At 45.2% G+C, this 19,161-nt stretch overlaps 1 protein-coding gene across 7 annotated transcripts in view; it reads right to left on the bottom strand.

Annotated features, from left to right (window-relative positions):
- ZC3H7B (zinc finger CCCH-type containing 7B) overlaps nucleotides 1-19,161 on the bottom strand; it is a 43,625-nt gene that overhangs the window by 13,819 nt on the left and 10,645 nt on the right. For 3 of the 7 annotated variants that reach the window (XM_027885004.1, XM_027885001.1, XM_027885005.1), the window contains exons 6-16: nucleotides 17,145-17,225; nucleotides 15,171-15,230; nucleotides 13,738-13,780; nucleotides 9,442-9,701; nucleotides 7,596-7,944; nucleotides 6,571-6,629; nucleotides 5,528-5,690; nucleotides 5,280-5,441; nucleotides 4,219-4,424; nucleotides 2,647-2,747; nucleotides 1,773-1,954 (exon numbers count right to left, since the gene is read on the bottom strand). In XM_027885004.1, coding sequence (XP_027740805.1) covers nucleotides 1,773-1,954; nucleotides 2,647-2,747; nucleotides 4,219-4,424; nucleotides 5,280-5,441; nucleotides 5,528-5,690; nucleotides 6,571-6,629; nucleotides 7,596-7,944; nucleotides 9,442-9,701; nucleotides 13,738-13,780; nucleotides 15,171-15,230; nucleotides 17,145-17,225 — 1,666 coding nt within the window. The remainder of the gene's footprint in view (nucleotides 1-1,772; nucleotides 1,955-2,646; nucleotides 2,748-4,218; nucleotides 4,425-5,279; nucleotides 5,442-5,527; nucleotides 5,691-6,570; nucleotides 6,630-7,595; nucleotides 7,945-9,441; nucleotides 9,702-13,737; nucleotides 13,781-15,170; nucleotides 15,231-17,144; nucleotides 17,226-19,161) is intronic. The other 4 variants (XM_027885007.1, XM_027885002.1, XM_027885003.1 and 1 more) reach the window with 3 other exon arrangements.

Raw genomic sequence — 19,161 nt, 5'->3', positions numbered from 1 at the left:
GAATGATCTGGGAACCAAAAGGCCCATGTGTTTATTACTTATAATGTTTCAGTATCTTTTGCAACATCATTAGTGAGGACAAAGACTGTGATTTCCACTGATGGAGGAAGATAGCAAGATATGTCTGTGAAAAGCCACAGTGAACAAGAAAACAGTCCTGTCTATCCAATTTTCAGACCTTGGGAACCTTTACTTCACTAATATGATCCTTTATCCCCATGAACAAAGCCAAAAGCTCTGTAGAAGCTCAGATGGCTGTGAAATGTTTCAAATGCTAGCTGTTATGCCCTCTTCCTATTCTTGCCAAGCAAATAGCACTCAACTGAAACTCTCTGCTCCAAAGCTAAAGCATTCTCAGAGAATGGCAACAACTACCTTTCATCTCTGTTTCCATAATGAAGGCTACGCTCAGGAGAGGTAATAAACTACCATTCCAGGAAGGAAAACTCACAAGGAGAGCAGGGTCATATATACAGCCCTGCAGAAAAAAACTATGAGAATGGCTCTTGCATTGTTGGAAAAGATGGAAATAAGCATAGGGCTTACTGACCACCTCTGCAGCTCTTAACTCGTGGCTTATTTCATCTCCTCAGCTTCCCCTTTGAAATAATTTCTTCAAGCAATGAAAGAAAGAAGAAAAAAATCAGTCTATTTCTTCTACAGGCTGAAGAGGAAGGAAGACAGAGGGAAGAAGGGAGCAAAGAAACTTTTCTAAAAAAAACCCCAAACAAAACAGCAAAAATAAACCAACCATGGGGTGGAGAAAAGAGCAAGGTGCTTGAATATTAGAATGCCCAGAGTACTACAGGCAGTATCATAAGCATGTAGGAAAGCAGTGGTGGCCTACAGCACACAGGTAACATGCTGTCTTAGAAACTCTGGAGTTGTAATTTTTTTTAATTTCCTGAGACCACAAGTAATAAGGTCAAACGGCAAGAATAAAAGATGGCATTTGCCACAGAGCCACACTTGTTCATCACAAGCCCTCATGAGCTGAAGCCAAGATCCAGGACTGCACTGAACATCAGTTATGAGAAACATCCCTAACCTCTTCCTCTCTGAAGTACTCCTATTACCAGGCTGGCTGTTGCACTAAACGAGACCCTTGTAGGTAGCACTGTGGGTGGGCCAGTATCTACACAGCCAACAGGAGAGCAGCCAGAGAAATCCTCCAACACGTCAGTCAGAGACAGAGAGAAAGGACTGAAAGCGCCAGATGTGGCAGTGCCATTACATGAGTGCCCTGAATATAATTTTTGCAAAAGCCTCTTCAGAGGCATCTCATCAAAGGCTTTTTGGGAAAAATCAAGTATCTTGTCATTTCCCTCTGTTGGTGAATTTGTTTTGAGAAACTGGAGATGCACAGCCTTCCTTTATATAACTAACTGCTTTGTCACCTGTGCATACTGCCATTCTCACTGCAGCAGATACTCACTCAGGGGTCCAACTGTTATTTGCACAAGATTTAAGCACCAAAACACCTTTTAGGATTCAGCTCTACCTAATAATAATTTTAATTCATTCAGTTGGTCTCAAGGGATAGGATTCCTGGTCTACAAATTATAATAGCACATGTAAAGGTACAAGGGCCAAATCACCTCACAGAACACCTTGATCCTCTTTTCTGTGCCCTGAGGAGGCAAAGTAAGTATATACACAGGCGAATGACAACTTCTCAGTACTCCCAAATCACCCTCTTCCCCTCTCAACTGGCCCTGGGTACACACTGGAAGAAACTCAGGTATACACCACACCAGCCAAGTCACACTCACCTGAATATTGCTGCAGCAGCCAGACCTTGAGCTCAATGAAACTGTGAGCAAAGTGGCAGCTGTCTTCACGTAGGCAGCCATAACGCACCTCATGTCGGCACACGTCAAACTGGAAGTGCTCTTGGAACTGACGGATTTTGGAATATTTCAGGGAGGTGGAACGCACAATGTGGACCAGACACCTGCAGCCAGGCCAGAGAAATATGAAGCACCAGAGGATCAAACCCTCCCCACCTCCTCCTTTCATGTGACATCCAGACATTTGACTGGGCAGGCAAAGGACACATGAAAATCAACTCTAGGAGAGACAGATTCCCTCTGGGAAAAGCAAGCCCTGCCCTCCCACCCTATCAAGCCTGGGTAGGTACTTTCAATCTCCTCAGAACATGAGTGATGCTCTGCTTTAGTTCAGAGATCAGATACATTTCAAAATATACAACAAAGATATCAACTCCTCAAGCTCAGCAAGTCCCTAAGTCTCAGGTTGCCACGGACCAGAAGGAATTGTATAATTATGTACTTGACATGTTTGTTATACCTGTTTTCCTAAACATTCATTACCAGCCAGTCAGAAGCAGGATCCCGAGCTACAGGATCTTTGTTTTGACCTTTATGTAAAGGCCAAAATGAAAGGCAAATTAAGTCAATGGAAAATTTTGTACACTGACACCAAAGGGCTTTGCTGCTGCTTGAAATCCTTCAGCACCAGCAGCAAACACAGAGAGTGAAGCTCACAGTGCTATTTATCATGCTTTGAGCTGCCCTATGATTGGAACCCATGGGGAGAAAAGAAAGAAAGAGACCAGGGCCCTGGAGTTAAACTGGCTGGACTTGTGAGAAATTGTTCCCATCAGCACAAAAACTGTTCACTCACTTGTTGTCATGGAAACTGTGTTTGGCAGAAAGGTTGGAGCAGACAGATGGTGTGTCCTTGGTCCCTTTGCTGATAATCCGGGGTTTGCTGTCGAAGCAAATCTGAGAAGAGAAGAATTAGCATGCTGGGAAAATCTTAGAGAGCAGTGAACCAGAGCCACTTCACTTGGAAGAGGAAGAAGAACCAGAGCCAGTCTATTCTAATGTTCAAAGTCAGAAAGAAGCCTGATGAAAACTTTGTGGTAGGGCTTTAAAATAAAGCAAGTGAATTTCTGGAAAAGCTTCTGGACAACATTTTTTGGCTTATTCTCAACAGTATTTTCCATTGTGGTTGGAAAAATTTTGGTCAGAGCCACATATTCTTTCCCTGTTAGCCAAGAGAGCAAGAACAAGGGGGAAATGATGGGGAGAAATAAAAGAACAGCCACTTCACAGCTAAGAACATGTCCCTTTACATGTACTGCCAGCATGGGGAACTCTGTGCTGCGGAGCATCAAGACGATATGAGACAATCATCAACTGACCAATTCTGTGGCTCTGCACAGACGTCAAGTGGGAATTTGTTGCATTACGGAGTTCTGATTTCTAAAGTAACTGCAGCTAAATTACAATTCAAAGCAACATCTCAAGACAGAGGAAGAGACAGGTGATCTTATGAGGCTGTGAGCACTTGGTTCAGCTGCAGGGCTAAGGAAGAAATCGACTTCTATCTCCTACACAGCTGCATACACTGCTAACTGCCCTCCTGGGAGCAGGGCACTGGCTGGGACATACAGAGTCATAGGTGGCCCACTCCTGCACCTTTAAGATCTCCTTGAAGAACATTCAGACTTCCTGGACTCCTTTGCCCTTCAGGAGTGCCTGCCAAGGGACTCCGTCAACAAGAATCCTAAACAGGCCAAAGTCTGCCCTCGGGAAGTCCAAGGTGGCTGTTCTGCTGACCCCCCTCCTTACTTTTCCAAGAACTGAAAACTATCATTCCGTGATTGCTGTGCCCAGGACGGCCTCCAGCCATCACATCATCCACCAGTGCTTCTCTGTTCACAGTCAACAGGTCCAGAGGGTGCTTTCCCTAGTTGTCTCCCTCACCAGCTGTGTCAGGAAGTTCTTTCACACTCCAGGAGGTTCTTGGAGTGTTTCCTCTCTGCTGTGTTGTATTTTCAGCTGAAGTCCCCCAAAAGAACAAGGGCTAGAGATTGTGAGACTGCTCCCATCTGCTTATAGAATAATTTCTCTGCCTCTTCACCCTGGGTGGGTGGTCTGTAACAGAATCCCACCACGATATCAGCCTTGTTGGCCTTCCCCCTGATTCCTGTCCATAAACACTCAACCTTATTGCTGCCATCATTAGGCTCTAGACAGTCAAAACACCCCCCAACACACAGGGCAACTCCATTGTTTCTCCTGCCTTGCCCATCCCTCCTGAGGAGTTCATAGCCATGCATTGCAGCACTCCAGCTGTGCAAGTCATCCCACCATGTTTCCGTGGTGGCAACTATCAACATATCAATGGTCCATTGATGGAGGAGACGAGATGATGAAGGATGCTTGCCCCCTCCCACCAGCTCTGTACCTCACAGAGGAAGGTGAAGATGCCCTGATGTTCCTTGAGGAGCTTGGCAATTGTGAGGCTGCTCTGCTTGATCCCACCTAGCGGGTCAAAGAGGAGGTCACGGTTGAGGGTCCCCTTCCTCTCCTCCGTCCACACGTCGATCTCTTCCTGGTGGTACGCGAAGGTGCAGTTATCCCCGTACTTACAGTCCTGCTTGTTAAGCATATCTACAAAGCAACAAACAGCACACACCACCACACAGGCAGGGCGGCCCAGTCAGAAACTAAACTCTCTCTCATCTCCTCCCACTGCCCATGCCTCTCAAGCAACTGAAAACAAGAAAACAGAGAGCTGAAAAAAAGACATCTCCCCCCAAGCTTGTTTATATCGAGACATTCAGGAAAGTTAATGCAAACTACTGAATGGTGACAGTCTCAAGTAATGTTGCTGTTGGGGAAACCATCTCAAAACAGAGGCCAGCTTTAATTCAGTGCCTGGCAAGGGACAGATCATGATTTTACTAACCCCTTTTAATGCTAATCCAGACTAAGTTCTCCCATAGGCCCAGCACTAAGGAGTTAGCTTGGCTCTTGCACTCTCCCCACCGCATTGGGTAGTTTGTAATGGCACTGCCTCAGGGACCAGTCTGGTCACACTGCCTGCATGTACCGTGGGATGGCTGGAGCAAAGGAGCAGGAAGAGAGTGCTTTTCCCTAGGCAGAACCACAGGCCTGCCCTGGGGCAGCCAGGTGGAGCGGGACTAATACGAGCACTTGTACAGGAGGCAGGTTTGCAGCAAAGCCCATATCAACAGGGCAGCTCTGAGTGCTTGGCTGTGCACTGCACCTAACTGTGACTTTGGAATTCTTATGCTCCACCACTTTAGAGGCTGCCTGCTCTCCACAGCACGGCAGCTCATTGCCCTTCACTGTGTCGAGCCATCCAGTCCATAGGCTACTGATGGGACAGGAGACCCCAGAGCCAGCAGGCAATAGTTGTAGATATCAACTATAATTTCCCTCCCAGCCTCCTGCAGCACACACTGAACAGCCCCTTCCTGGCCACCAACTGCCCCAGATCACCTTTGCACAGGTAATAGGATCCTACAAAGTTGGTTTTTGTTGGGCGAGGACGGATCCTCTTCCAGGTCTTATCTTCCGAGTTCTTCAGCCTGCCCAGCAGGATGTCCCGCTTGCACTTGTGCTCCAAGCCTTCCCGATAGGTGTAATCACCAGCCTTGGGCCCTGCAGGAGACAATAACCCCATCAAACCCAGGGATAGCCAAATCCCAGCCTGGGCCAGTGCTCTGCTAGCAGAGCAAATGCATCACCTGTTTTGGGGTAGCAGATATGACAGGCTTGCTTGAAGACGTGAGTAGCTGCCAGTGGGTTCTTCACTAGCAGGGCTGTGTTGGGCATTACTGGTTCTGGCTGGGACAGGAGGTGCTCAGTGACCTTGGGCACAGTTGGGTGACTCACTCCACCAAGGCTGACCTGAGAGAAAACACATGTACTCCTCTTTTCAGCTCTTCAACCACTTGGGCAAGAAACCTCTCTAACACCCCGCCCCACTCCAGTCTCTCAAAAACCTTCCTCATTTCCTCTCTCATAAAAACATTTACATCTGAAATGACATTTCCAAAAGAGCTGCATGCAAATTCTTCAAAGAGAACAAACATTGTGGCATGTTCACTTCAAAGACGGGCCTCTTTCCCTATTGGTAAGGGACCTCAGTTTTCTATCATGAGCCACAGAACAAAATGCCCTCCTTGCTCCTTCCCATTCCTTCCATCTCTGAAAGGCTTTTAACCCTACCCCAACCTGAGAAAAAAACCCAAACCATGTATCAGTAAATCTTCAGGGAGATTCACATTGATGTTAATAGGGTTAGCAGATGATAGGAACTCAAGAATAATTCTTGCTCCAAGCTTGCTAACCATCCCCTTTTTCTCCAAAACTGGAGACATAGGACCGAGGCAGAACAGTGTATCTGGAGGAGCCTCCTGACAGGGGCAGAGAGCAGCAAAGAACCTCAGCAGCCTGAAGTCAAAGTTGGCTTACTCTGCCCCATCCTTCAGCGTTACGTGTCTGCCAGATACAGTGGGACACCAGCGTCCACGATCCCCTGTTGACCCTACAACCAAGGCCACATGATGTCTACCTCAGCAATATGCAGTTACAGAAAAAAACAAAGATGGAACAAAGGTCTTCCTACTGACTGGGGAAATCTTTACCTGCCTTGCCACAGCATGGAAGGTAAAACTCACTGGGGCAGGTCAAGAAGAGGGGCCCAAATTACCTAAATCCCCTGAGTCACTACTACCTTGGCTCCAGAGCACCCTGGGACATCAGCACGGAGGAGTAGCTCACTCACCACGGGGGATGGTTTTTGGCTGCCAGGTGGGTGTCGCAGTTCCTGAGAGCTAGTTTCTTCTGTGCAAAAGAAAGGGAAAAAAACCCACAAGACAAATACAATCATTTCACTTTCAGAGGCAGTTCTGCTCACAAAAAGAAACAAATGCTTATTAAATCAATTTGCTTTATTTATTTTATAATATTTTAATATTTACTCCCCAAAGCACCTGTCTAGACTTGGAAAAACTCTAGAAAAGGCCTTCTTGTCCCACAAATCCTACTGAACCCAACTCTATGCTTCTGAGCACTGGCATTCCCAAGGTGGCAACTTGAAGGTACCCCAACACTGAGGTGGATGTGAGTGTTGAAGTCTGATTGGCCAATCTCTGCTGTTCTCAAAATACTTTTGCTGTCAGTGTACTGCAACAATGGGAACAAGTTAACCAAGAAGAAGCCTGCCTTTCCTCCTGGACAGGAAGGGACTTAGTCTTTGCCCACCATCCTCCCCAGCTTTCCTACTTGTGACATCAGAGTGCAGAGCCTCATTCAAGAGGACACTTGCTGCCCTGAATTCAGAGACAGGAAAAACCCATGTCAGCCTCTACCATTCTGCCCAGCATAACAAGGTCCTACATCATCTCAGTCACCTCGACTTTGCTCACTTTCTTCAAAATGAGGAGGGGGAAGGAATCATGCTATAGTCCACCAAATTGTGCCAAAGGAGGTGTCCCGGACACCAAGCCAGGTTTAAATCTCACCACTCATCATAATACACCTGTGTGTTCCTTTCACTTCTTTAAACTTCGCTCCATGCACGTACTGGTTGCCTAGGATTACACACCTACAGCCCTTCTCATTACTTCTGAGCTAAACATATTTAGTTGCTCTGTCCAACGCAACTCCCTGCTCTCCTCTACATTTATATTCCCATTCTGCCACACCAGCAGATAAAGCTACAGGATGGGTGTCCTCAGCACTTAAGGAAATAATCTTGGCATTCATTCACAGCTAAGGCAGCATAAAACCCCATCATTCTGCACCTACCAATGGCAAAGGAATCCAAGGCATCCAGCGACCCTCTGCTTGTCCCAAAGGAGTCCAGGGCATCGAGCCCTGTGTCTGTGTAGGGAAGCAGATCCAGGGAATCCAGAGAATCTAAAGTAGAGCCACCACTTCCTCCTGGTGGGGCCTCAAAGGCATCCAGGACAGAGGAGGAGGAGAGCTGCTTGGTGGGATCCATCACCAGGCCAAAGGAGGCGGGTGGCAGAGGGGTGGAGACGGGGATGTTGGCTGTCACGACTGGAGGCAGCAGCGGAGTTCCCCCCGGAAACACAGGAATCAACTGGGGCATCTCAGTTGGCAGGCTGGCAGGAATGGTGCCCTGGACCAGAGACTTCAGGGAATCAGGAAGGAGGAGGATAAACAGCACATTAGGAATGAGGAGTAGAGACTTAAATCCGATGTCCTGGTTTTGGCTGGCACAGAGTTAATTTTCTTCTTAGTAGTTGGTACAGTTCTGTGTTTTGGATTTAGCATGAGAATAATGCTGATAACACACTGGTATTTTGGTGGTTGCTAGGTCGTACTTACTCTAAGTCAAGGACTTTTCAGTTTCTCATGCTCTGCCAGCAAGCAGGTGCACAAGAAGCTGGGGGAGAACATGGCCAGGACAGCTGATCTGAACAAGCCAAAGGGATATTTCATACCACAGAACATCATGTCCAGTATATAAACTAGGAAGACTAGATTGGGAGTCACCAGTTGCTACTCAGGGATGAGATGAGAATTGGTCAGCAGGTGGGGAGCAATTGGATTGTGCATCACTTCTTTCTCTTGGATTTTATTCCTCTCTCTCTCCTTTTCTACTATTATTATTATTGTTATTATTTTTATTATTGTATTTTATTTTGTTTCAATTATTAAACAGTTCTTATCTTAAACTAAGAGTTCAGATTTTTGGGGTTTTGTCATTATCCTCCTCTCTGGGGAAGAGGCAGGGGGAAAGTGAGTGAGCAGCTGCATGGTACTTAGTTGCTGACTGGGGCTAAACCACGACAACAAAGAGCAACAGGCTCCCACTGAGGTGCATGCTACACTATCTGAAGCAAAAGAATACCTGGCAGTTCAGTCCACCACAGACCTTCCAATCTGTCTATACTGCAAACAGTCTGGACCAAAATCCCTGAGGAGGTGTTGGGCTACCTGAGCTCATCAGTCCGCAAGGCAGAGCCCTGTGCTGGGCACTCAAACCAGCTCAGGTTGAGAAACAGTGCAGCTGAGTACACACAGCACCGAGGTCAGGGTAATGACCGTGACTCGTGGCACCTCCCATCAGGGCTTTTTGGCTCAGAGACATCCAATGTGAATATGATTATATTGCCTCCAGACCTAAGTTGGCTCACATAACATCAGCAACACTGGCAAATAAAATCCAACGTAAGTAGGAATACAGATTGTGTCTGCAGCTTCCAGACCTGATCAAAGAGCATAGGCTGAATGCAGCCTGCACAAAACACAGGAAGATTAGAGCATGACCACTGCATAAAATACATCTATCATTCCTGTTTCACCACGCTCATTTCTACCCTTAGGCCTGCTTCAACTCCTCGACACCAGAGGCCAGGTGGAAGGAGACGTCCAGGGAAGGCTACCTAGGATACCTTTTGAGAGGCAGCTCCATGAAGTTATACAGGGCAAAATAGGCTTGGAGGAGGGCTCTTTAGATACTCACAAGCCACTTGCAGAAATAAAGGAAGTAATGAATGGGTTTTGCCAAAGGAAGAGTTGGGAGGAAAGAATTACAAAAAGAGAAAGGCAGCATACATATCCTCATGCTCCAAGGATCTATTTGGAACAAGAAGGAGGGGACCCATGCAGTGCCCACTCTTACTAGAGGGTATGGTGACCCTTCAGCAAGGGAGTCCAGGAGGGAGTCCAGTTCTTCCCCAATGATGTCCCCATCTGTGAAGTCCTCCACGCTCTCAGGCACTGGCAAGGGTACACAGTCTGGAGATGGGAGCAAGCTGGCAGCAGGGAGCGAGGTAGGCAAGCCCTTTGCATCTGAGTCAGAGGGCAAAGGGGCCAGCCCATCATTCACAGGGATGGAGGCGGCCACAGGAGCCGGGAGGCACTGCAGGTCCATAGCGCAGTCTGTGACGAGAGAGAAACAGAGCCAGTCACCAGGAGAGCTTCTTGCAGGAGGCAAGCAGAGCACAGCCTGGTAAAAACAATATTGTACAACTCCACAAATCACAAAAACTAAGTATGCCAATTTTCCGAGAGGAGAAGCTCTAGTCTGAAGAGTACTTGCCCTTTCATCTTTGTTCCCGGTCTCCAATGGTTCACCAATGGCTGAAATACATTCTAAGGGCCAATGCCCAGTCTGACCGCCGGGATTTGGCAAGCAGTACAGTAACCAGGAACAACACAAAACCCGTGTCTGAGCAGTTACTGAGTTCACTACGGCCAGGACTAAAGGCCAGGGGCACATAATCCGATTTCTCTATAAGCTACCACCTGGTGTTTTCTTTAATGTTCCTCACTAATGCGTTTGGCAGAGATCACTGCCTTCTCTACTCCTTGGAGCTTTGATATCCCAGCTGAAAGCTTGCTTACTCGCACACACCCTCTCTAAAAACCCAGGCAACCTAAACAGCAGAAGATAAAAACACAAGGCCCTGATGGGAAGAGAGTCAGAGACCGAGTGCTCAGATCATGTTGTGCTATCAGTGTGTCCCCAAAAATCCCCATCAGGCTCACTCGGCTGTCTTTACCCAGGTAAATTCCCTACTCCTGAGTCCTTCCTGGTGTCTGCAGCTGGCAGGTGGCTGCCCATACTCCCCCTCGACACCTGAGCAGCAAACATTCCCCTTGGGAACTTGTGTGAGTCAGGGTTGGGGCAGGACAGAGGCAGTGATTTTCCCTAAGGCTTCTTTCCCTCTCCAGTACACTACTGAAATGGTAAGATGTTCCCATCATGCAATATAAACCTCTGTTAAGTGAAGTTAAGTTACAAGCACATATTTTTCAAAGAAGAGCATTTTATTCTCAAAAAAATTAAAGGTTAAAAAAAAAGAAGTTCAAATGTTAGAAATTTGGAAAATGCAGTATTACATTTGCAGTTCTCAAACCAAGCACCCAAACTACCTTAATTCTGCCCCTGTGTGGATGTCCTGGAATAAAAGAAGAGAAATAAGACAAAGATGCTACCTTCTCCACCCACATCCCAGAGGCTGCACTGTAGCTGCAATGGTCTAAGGCTATAAGCAAGGCGAAGTTTGGAAGGAGAGACAATAGTTTTTATTAGAAAGACTGATAAGTTCAGGAAATAAACTAGACAAGCTTTGGAGACACAAAACTTGATCCAGTAAGAAATGCATCCTGTCTGTACCAGCTCTGCTCACTCAGCCTCCACAAGAACTTGGCCACCCCTTTATAACTAGGACTGGGCAAGCAAGCCTTGTTACTATATCTACAGCATGTTTTCAGTGACCGAGGAGTGTGGTGGTGCCTTTCTTAGAGAGCTCAGCAAATAAGCAATTGCAGCAAACCCCAAAGTCCTGAACAAAACAACAGCAGAGACAACACACACAGGCAGGCCCCCTTACCTCTAGCCCCACCAGGAACACAGCACCACCCATTGCAACCTTTCCTCCAGCATTTGTTGCAAGTGGTCCACGTGGATGGACCACAGCAAAGGTCACTGTACAAGCCACTGGAGGCCAAGCTGTGACAAAAGGCAGGGAAAGCAGGGGGAAGTGGCAAGAAACAGATTCAGGTCCCTCTCCACATCCTCAAGCATGTCATTGAAGCAAAGCACATGTTGTACCTTATGGGATCCAAGACAAGTTTTCAGTGCTGCAGCTGAATACATTTCCCACAGGCAGCAGCTCAAAGGCAGGCTGTATGTGTCCTTAGTTTTACAACTGCCCCTCAGACCAGGCTCGGCTCCAAGCCCATGCCCCCTTTGGGATGACTTCTCTCGGCTCATGTCCCTTTGGTGCAGAACCCCGATCTGCGCCCAGCAGCTAGCCATCCAGCTTCCCTCGGTGACGGCCTCATGGCTGGCAGCTCAGCCAGATTCCCTACAGTACAAAAGGATGGCTCGTGCCTTCCCATTTTTCAGATGTTTAACTCTGGAGTACTGTCAAGATCCCTACAGAGGCCAACAAGAAGTTCAGAACACGCTGGAAGGGATGGGGACACATGCAGCAGGGAGCAAAAGGGTTCACAATTACAGGGCCCCAAAGGATCCAGCAGTCCAGACCTTCCCTGAGGAATGAATGAGGCCCTCCACTTTCCATTCAGACCGGGAAGCAGCGAAAAGAAGCCCTCACACCTCCTAAGAGGCCCCAAATCCAGAAAAGCTGAATGCACAACCAAAAGGCAGAAAATAACATGGGACCCCCCCAGAGCACAGTGCATGTGAAGGGCAAGGAGAAGAGCAGGGACCAACAGGTTCCACTACTTGCAAGGAGCAGAGGGGAGATGTCTCCTCCCCTCTCCGTGATCACCCAAACCCTGTCATTCCTTCAGCCGCTTCCTCCCACCCTCCTCTGTCCAATCTTTTTTCCTATCCCTCCTTTCCCATTCCTGCTTTCCTCAGGACAGCCCATCTGCTGACCTTACTCACCAGCCATGATACCCACATTTCATGTATTCTCCTTACAGAAAGCTCAAGCACCTCCTGCATTCACCTAATGTTTGCTCCATCTTAAAAAAATAAAACAGCTTTCCTTGATGAGTAGCTCACAGACACACACACACACCTCTCCTGATTTCTGCCACTGCCATGACACTAAGCCCCAACTATTATTATAAGTTCAGTGAGGGTCTTTTCTATATGCTCCCACCAACCAAGGCTCTCATACCAAGCCCTCCCACCTGGCAGCTTCTCTGCCCATGCACTGTCTGATGCAGAGAGGCAAGTACAGAGCTTTTAAAAGGCCAGTTTCTAACTCCACTTCCCTAGTGCATTAGCTAACCAAAGGCCATACTGAGCCAGATCTGAGCCATGACCTCTGCAGGATAGGGCTGAGTTAATCACACGACTTCAAGCAAAATATGGAGGAAAGAACTTGAAGAGTTTGCATCTCAAAACCAAACCAAAATTTCAACAAAAAAAACCCCATGCTAAAAAAGCTTAGAATCTGAAACTCTCAAGGTTCCCAGCACCCACAGCCCTTCTAGTGGCACACCACTCTCAGGGCAATGGGATAACACAGAATACCAGTGCTTTTAAAAAGGTTTCCAAGCAGTAAAGGCTTTGTCTGCCTGAACTGCAGCAAAGGTGGCATGCTGCTCTTACACAAATCCTAATTAGATAAAGAGCTTACTGGATGCAGTCACTCTTTACTCTGTAGTAGGAGTCCAGTTCATTTTAGCACTGCAAGATCATGTGAAAAACTCTCCTTAATTCGCAGAACTGGGTCTCATGATCACATGTAGCATTCAGCTGCTGAACTGTCATTCAACAGAAAACTAACATGTTTCCCAAAGCACCCTAATGAGGAAATTAGTTTCTTTCTATAAAAACAGCCATTGCAGTGGTAAGTCCTCACACTTACCCTCACACACAGAAGTACCTTCCAAAGAAAAAAGAGGGATGTGCTCAGAGGCACAAGCTCAGTGCTCTAGCATACAACAAAGGCCAACACACGTAGCAAGCATTTCTACAGGGGCAGAGTTAAGGTCACTTGTTTCCCAGCATGAGAAAAGCAACATTGTTAGCCGTCCTTCTGCTCCTCCTGGGTGCCTAACCCTGAACTCAGCTCTCCCTGGTCCCTCCCAACTCCTTTTGTTTTCAGTTCCTCCACCTCAGCATCTTGGAGTACAATATACACTCAGAGCACAAGCAGTGCCTAAAACCTTAACTTCACTTTATCTGGACTGTTTTGTCTGGGAGCAGAGTTTCAGAAGCTTTGCCAAACACAGCTTCAAGAAAGCACAGCTGGAGAGAGCTATGTACCTCAGCAGGCCCTTTTAATTCCCAGATGTGTCTCTCATTGGGCCTGGCCTTTTCTGCAGAAAAAACATTCCTGCTTTCTACCACCTTTCCCTCTTCCTTGCTACCAAACTCAGGAGTGTGCAGAAGAGACACAAATGCAGGGATGAACCTCTCAGGCCTGCTAGCCTGGTCACATACCTTACTGAAGCCACAAAAATCTGAGAAAAGGGATATTTTTACCTGTTTCGATGTCATCTATTGAACCCAATCCATTGGAAGTAGTCTGCAAAGAGGATACAAGAACGGGGAGAGAAAAATATTGAGAGAAATTAATCTTTAGACAGATATCCACACTTCACAGATGGGACTCTTTACTACTACTGAATGCATATGACCCCTTCTTTTCCTTTATGGCCTCTTTCCTTGCTAGAACAGTAAAAGCAATGGACTTTAGGAGGCCATTAATCCAAGGAACCTATTTGTTTTTACCTTCATCCATGTACAAACCATTTCGCTGCAAAGGAATACCATCCCTGCACAATATCCAAGCATTTGAGTAAATCCATACATGGAATAGGGTTTTTCATGTGTGGATGAGAACACTGTGTCCCAAGTCCCAGGATGCATCAATCACTCAGCCCACAGCATGGGAGATCCGATTAGCCTGATCTTACACAACGTTCCTTTTCTTAGTTCACATATTTTGCAATCTGAAAACCACAAACTTTTACAGCAAACTCAAAACAGGAAAATGTTTCCGCCAAGACAACTGCTGACTTGGAGCTCCAGGCAAGAAATAAATTGAGTCCATATTTTACAGAAACATAAACAGAGGTAAGTACATGTGCCTTTAGCTTAAACTTAAAAAGGCACAAGAAAAGCATTTGTCTTGAGATATTACATCTACCACAATAGTTTTTGCACTACTTTCAATTCTAGCAAAAAGAAAAATTTTCAAATTTAAAACTAGGTACAACCATTAAAGAAAGCTGACTGGCCTTCATAGAAAGAAGGCAAGACAGTGAACCACGAGAGGTAAACTAATTCTTTAGTATCCCACCTTACTGTATGAAATTACAATGTTTACAGTTTTATTGTTTGTTTGTTTTAAGGAGCAGTGTGAAGTACCAAACAGCCTGTAAAAACAGCAGGGGTTTAGTTTAGTCTGGATTTTTTTTTACCCAGTGAAAGAACAAGGAAATCTGCAGTTTCTTGTCTTTTACCTTAGCATTTGCACAGTGCCCTGGCCAGCTGGATCACCCAGGACAACACAAAGAGTACATAAAATGTGCATGTAACTCTCTCAGTACATCACAGGACTTAATTCTGTATGTTTCGTCAGCAGTTGCATTTTCTGACTTTTACTTAGCATTGCTGTTAACTACATAAAAACTTGATAACAAAAAGTTATTTAAAATGCAAGAGAAAACAAATTTGCACAATAACTAAGAAAAATGACCATTTTCAGTGATCTAACTACTGACAACAAATATGCTGTCACTAGAAATATTTTCAAACAAATTAATTTCCTTGACAATATTCCTTAAAAGTGTAAAACTAATTAATACAGTTCAACCCTAAAAGACAGTTATAAATTTGCACGTAAACAAAACTGCAAAGCATTCTAGTAGCGCAATCCATAAAGAGTGACAACCACAGGATGCAAACTCTACCTGGTTTGACGAACTGATTGATGTGCCATTACTGAGTAGTGAGAATGTTTCCAATTCCTGCTGCAAGGAAGAGAGAGGTCTTAGAGCAGAATTCAGCCCATGAATGCTCATAAACTAGGCAAAGCTGGGTTACAATAGAGTTTCCTTCCAGGCACTGCCCCAAAATAAAAGCCAGCCCAAAAGGCTGTGACACAGGGGTACACGTTTCTTAATGCTAAAAAGGGACATAAATTTGTTCTGTACACCTCAGAACATCCAACACAATCAGGAAGCAAAAAAAACTTCCCTGAGGAACAGAAGGTTGTTTCTTTTCATTAAGAAATTACTACTTTAGGAAGGCATTACAGTGGTAAAATGAAAGCTGGAAGACAACACAAGAGGTTGAAATGTTATTAAAATACCAATCACTAAATTTCAAATAATAAAAAGCATTTCAGAGTTTTTAATTTTTATATTTCTCACATATGGGTGGTTGAAGCCCATCTCAACTGAGTAACATGACTGCAGCAAAAAAGGCAGCAAGGCCAACACAGCAAACAGCTACAAAAAGTATTTCTGCTGGAAGCTTCCCTTTCTTTGAGACAGAATCATTTGGGAGTGTTGAGAGCTGCTACAACATCAAGGAGTTTTTTTCAGGGTAGGCAAATCACAAGTGAAGTTTGTCAGAGAAAGGATTAACATGTTATAGCCAGATTTACCCCAAAAGCTCTCTGCAAACCTGATGCCCACCAATCGTTCCACCTCATACTACAAAGGTGCCCCTCTGGAGATGGAACACTCTGGTTAAGACACCACTGCTCAAGGGGCCGAGGATGTTAATGCAAACGTCAGCCTCCACTACAGCTAATATTCCCTACTTCTGACAACAAAATCCATGACCAAGGCAGCTTTATGGGAGAGTGCTAGCAGTGGCCTGACGCCCTCTAGCTCCATCGCAGGGTACACATTTAAACACCTACAGTACTCCAATTGCATCAGCAGTTCCTTGCAGAGCCAAGTTACAGATCCAGCCAGTGGTGTTAACTAGCGGACCCAGGACTCGCTTTTTACCTCCTGTAATAAATTAGTAGTAGTAGTTTAATTTACTCATCAAATTAGTAGTAGTAGTTTACTCATTAAATTGTATTGCATGTTATATTCTTATAAACATATATATGTTATAATCAATGGTCTGTTAAGGTTGGGAAACTGTGAGTTGCAGAATGGTTCATTAATCTGTCAGCATTGTAAGCTGATAGTCACGCAGCTTGCAGTTCTTAAACTAGAAAGACAAATTATTGTGCTTTGCTGAATAAGTATTTTGTATCTTATTTTTATAAAAAGCTTATTGTCTCATAGCACACGCATAAAGTAACAAAGGGAAGGACAAGGATCAAAGGGTCAAGAAGAGAACAATACAGAGTATCCAAGATGGACATCTGGAGATACCTACACACTAAGCTACACACTAGGCCTCAAGGACTAAGGACTAATTAAAATTATGGAAAGGAAAGCACCTGGCAACTGAAATGGGCCTGCAGGGAAGCCAACCAGAACCAGACCTGCAAACTCGGATCCAATAGAAGGATAACAAGTGACTATGGGAGGGGAACTGATAAGGGAATAAAAGTTACTGTTTTTGCTTACTGCGTTTGCGTGCCGTGAGTGGAGCAGGGGCCTCCCCGGCCGCCCAGCGCGCTGTTTTGCTTATTTGCATTTTACATAAATCTTCAATAAATTTTTATTGCTATATTTCAGCCTAGATTCAGTTACATATAACACTCCTTTCCTGGGATCTGACCAGATGTGTATACTTGCTGCTTTCCCAAAGCGCAGGCCTTTCTTTCCCTCACCACAAAGAAGGGTACACAGGCCAGCAGCCTGCTAGAGAGTTGGCAGGGTGGTGTACATTTGTCTGTAACTGCAGGGCAGCACCTCCCACTTCTGCAAAAGTAAATCTGCACGAGCCAAAGGATACAAAGAAAGAAGTCATACCTGAGGTCTTTTGTATGCTTTTCGAACCCTCAGTCCCAGCTTCTGGGCAAGTTCCTGTCCCAGTTGTGTGACACTTTCATCCTGGGGACAAAACCATTGACAGGACACTTTCAGTTTTGTGGCACACAGAATGAAATAAAGAGAAATGCAGTTATGCACACTGGGCTGCACCAAGAGGAATCAATTTTTTTAGATGGCAGCAGGTAGGCAACTCTCAGAGCAGCTCTAGGAGAGTCCAGGCAGACCTCATCATTCTCATCATTGAGTCCTGCCAAGATGCTGCAGTTGCACTGAGAGCTCTGCCCTACACTATGTAGAGGTGCAGAGTGAGTATTCAATGCTGCAGAAGATCAGAATCAAATATCTGCTTCCAAAAAAGCACCCACTCTGCAAAAGCAGGGTTTATGAGTCCTGCTGGCAAGATGGCTGGAGGAGCTGCCAAGGCTGGCTGCTGGGGGCTGATACAGCTTCTTCAAGGTCTCCATGCCTGGGAAGGAGCCTGCATGTCTTCCCTCTCTGCCAGCTGTAGAGTTAATAATCAGTTTTGATATGCAGATTGTACTCACTAGCCTGTTTTACTTGTTCGTTTGTTTCTTTGTTTTTAAAGCTGAAACCAAGTCTCAGATTCCAACTTACTAGCTAGAAGGCATTTTCACTGTCTTCAGCTCCACTCAAACTGCCTCAGCTTAGTCAAGTAGATCCTTTAGCTTTCCTTGTTGTGTGCCATTTACCACCCTCCCTGCCCAATGCCCGTGCCCACTCACACACCACCATGGGCTTTCTGCCCACAACCTTCTTAACTTATTTATACCAGCAACTGTTTTCTTCTGCTTTCCTCTCTCTCCCTGTTTGCAAATATCAGAGTATTTTAATAATTTCTTCGAAGAAGAAAAAAGTATCTGCCCAACCTATTGTGATATCCCGTTATATGCCACCATTTCCTCCCTCATCTCCAACCTTCTCTCTAATTGCCATGCTGATCTTTCTAATCTCCTTCTCTGTGCAGGTTCAGTCCTTTCCCTTTCAACACATGACAAGCCTCTGGTTCTTCCAGCCCACACTCTCACTAACTTTTCCCTTCAATTTAGAGTGCCATTTTTTGATTGTACGCACTCCTCCACATCCTCAACATGAGTTGTCATCGTCTTCTCTGAACTCAGTGAAGACAAAATCTAACTTGTCCATTTCCTCTTCTAAAACACCCCATACCATACCAAAAAAAGCATACCACAGAGGAGTATTAATTTCACCATGCTGAGAACTTCTGCAAACTAGCATCACTGAGTATCTGCACCCAGAAATAAGTTAACTCTGCAAGACAGTGAGCCAAATGAGTGGCAGATCCTTCATCAATGAAGTTTTAAGACAGGCTCTGTTTTGACAACAAAGTTCTCAGCAATGACAGCAATGCAAGATGGAAGTACTCGTGTGCTCCAGAGGGTAATGGAAACAAGAGTGAGATGATGACTTGCCTTTCATGCAGAGAAAGCTTATGATTTCTGGTAATCAGGTAATAAGACAATCGGGTATGCTAATTTACAAGATTGAATTGTTTAGAATAGAGAATGCAGATCACTCAATATGGAGTTTTTTGGGCTGAAGTTCTCTGCCATAGAGAAGTTTGATAAACTGTTTGTAGACCACAATGATTGTAATGATAATAATGGGAACTATGTAATCATAACTATATGGTGAAAAACTAAATTAAATTAAGTGGCTCAACTGCAATGTGAAATATGGGCAGATATGGCTTTTATGTGTTTATATACAAACAACATACTTTAGATGCTTTTGTCAATAACAGGGCTTGTTTAAAAAACAGTTCTTCATCCCCAAACATGATACCTTTAATATGTTTTGGTCACCCTGTTCTGTCAAGTCAAAGAAAGTATGTTTTGGTTACCCTGTTCTGCCAAGTCATAGAAACTAGAATTTACAAGCTATACAAAAAGGAATTACTACCTGCTAACAAGGCTTTCAAAGACTGCTTCTATAATAAAATAATACGGGAAAGTTA

This window comes from Empidonax traillii, unplaced genomic scaffold (assembly GCF_003031625.1).
Source record: "Empidonax traillii isolate 1590-97213 ecotype Southwest subspecies unplaced genomic scaffold, ASM303162v1 scaffold159:size1039807, whole genome shotgun sequence".
Lineage (NCBI taxonomy): Eukaryota > Metazoa > Chordata > Aves > Passeriformes > Tyrannidae > Empidonax > Empidonax traillii.
This window is presented reverse-complemented; position numbering and strand designations above follow the sequence as displayed.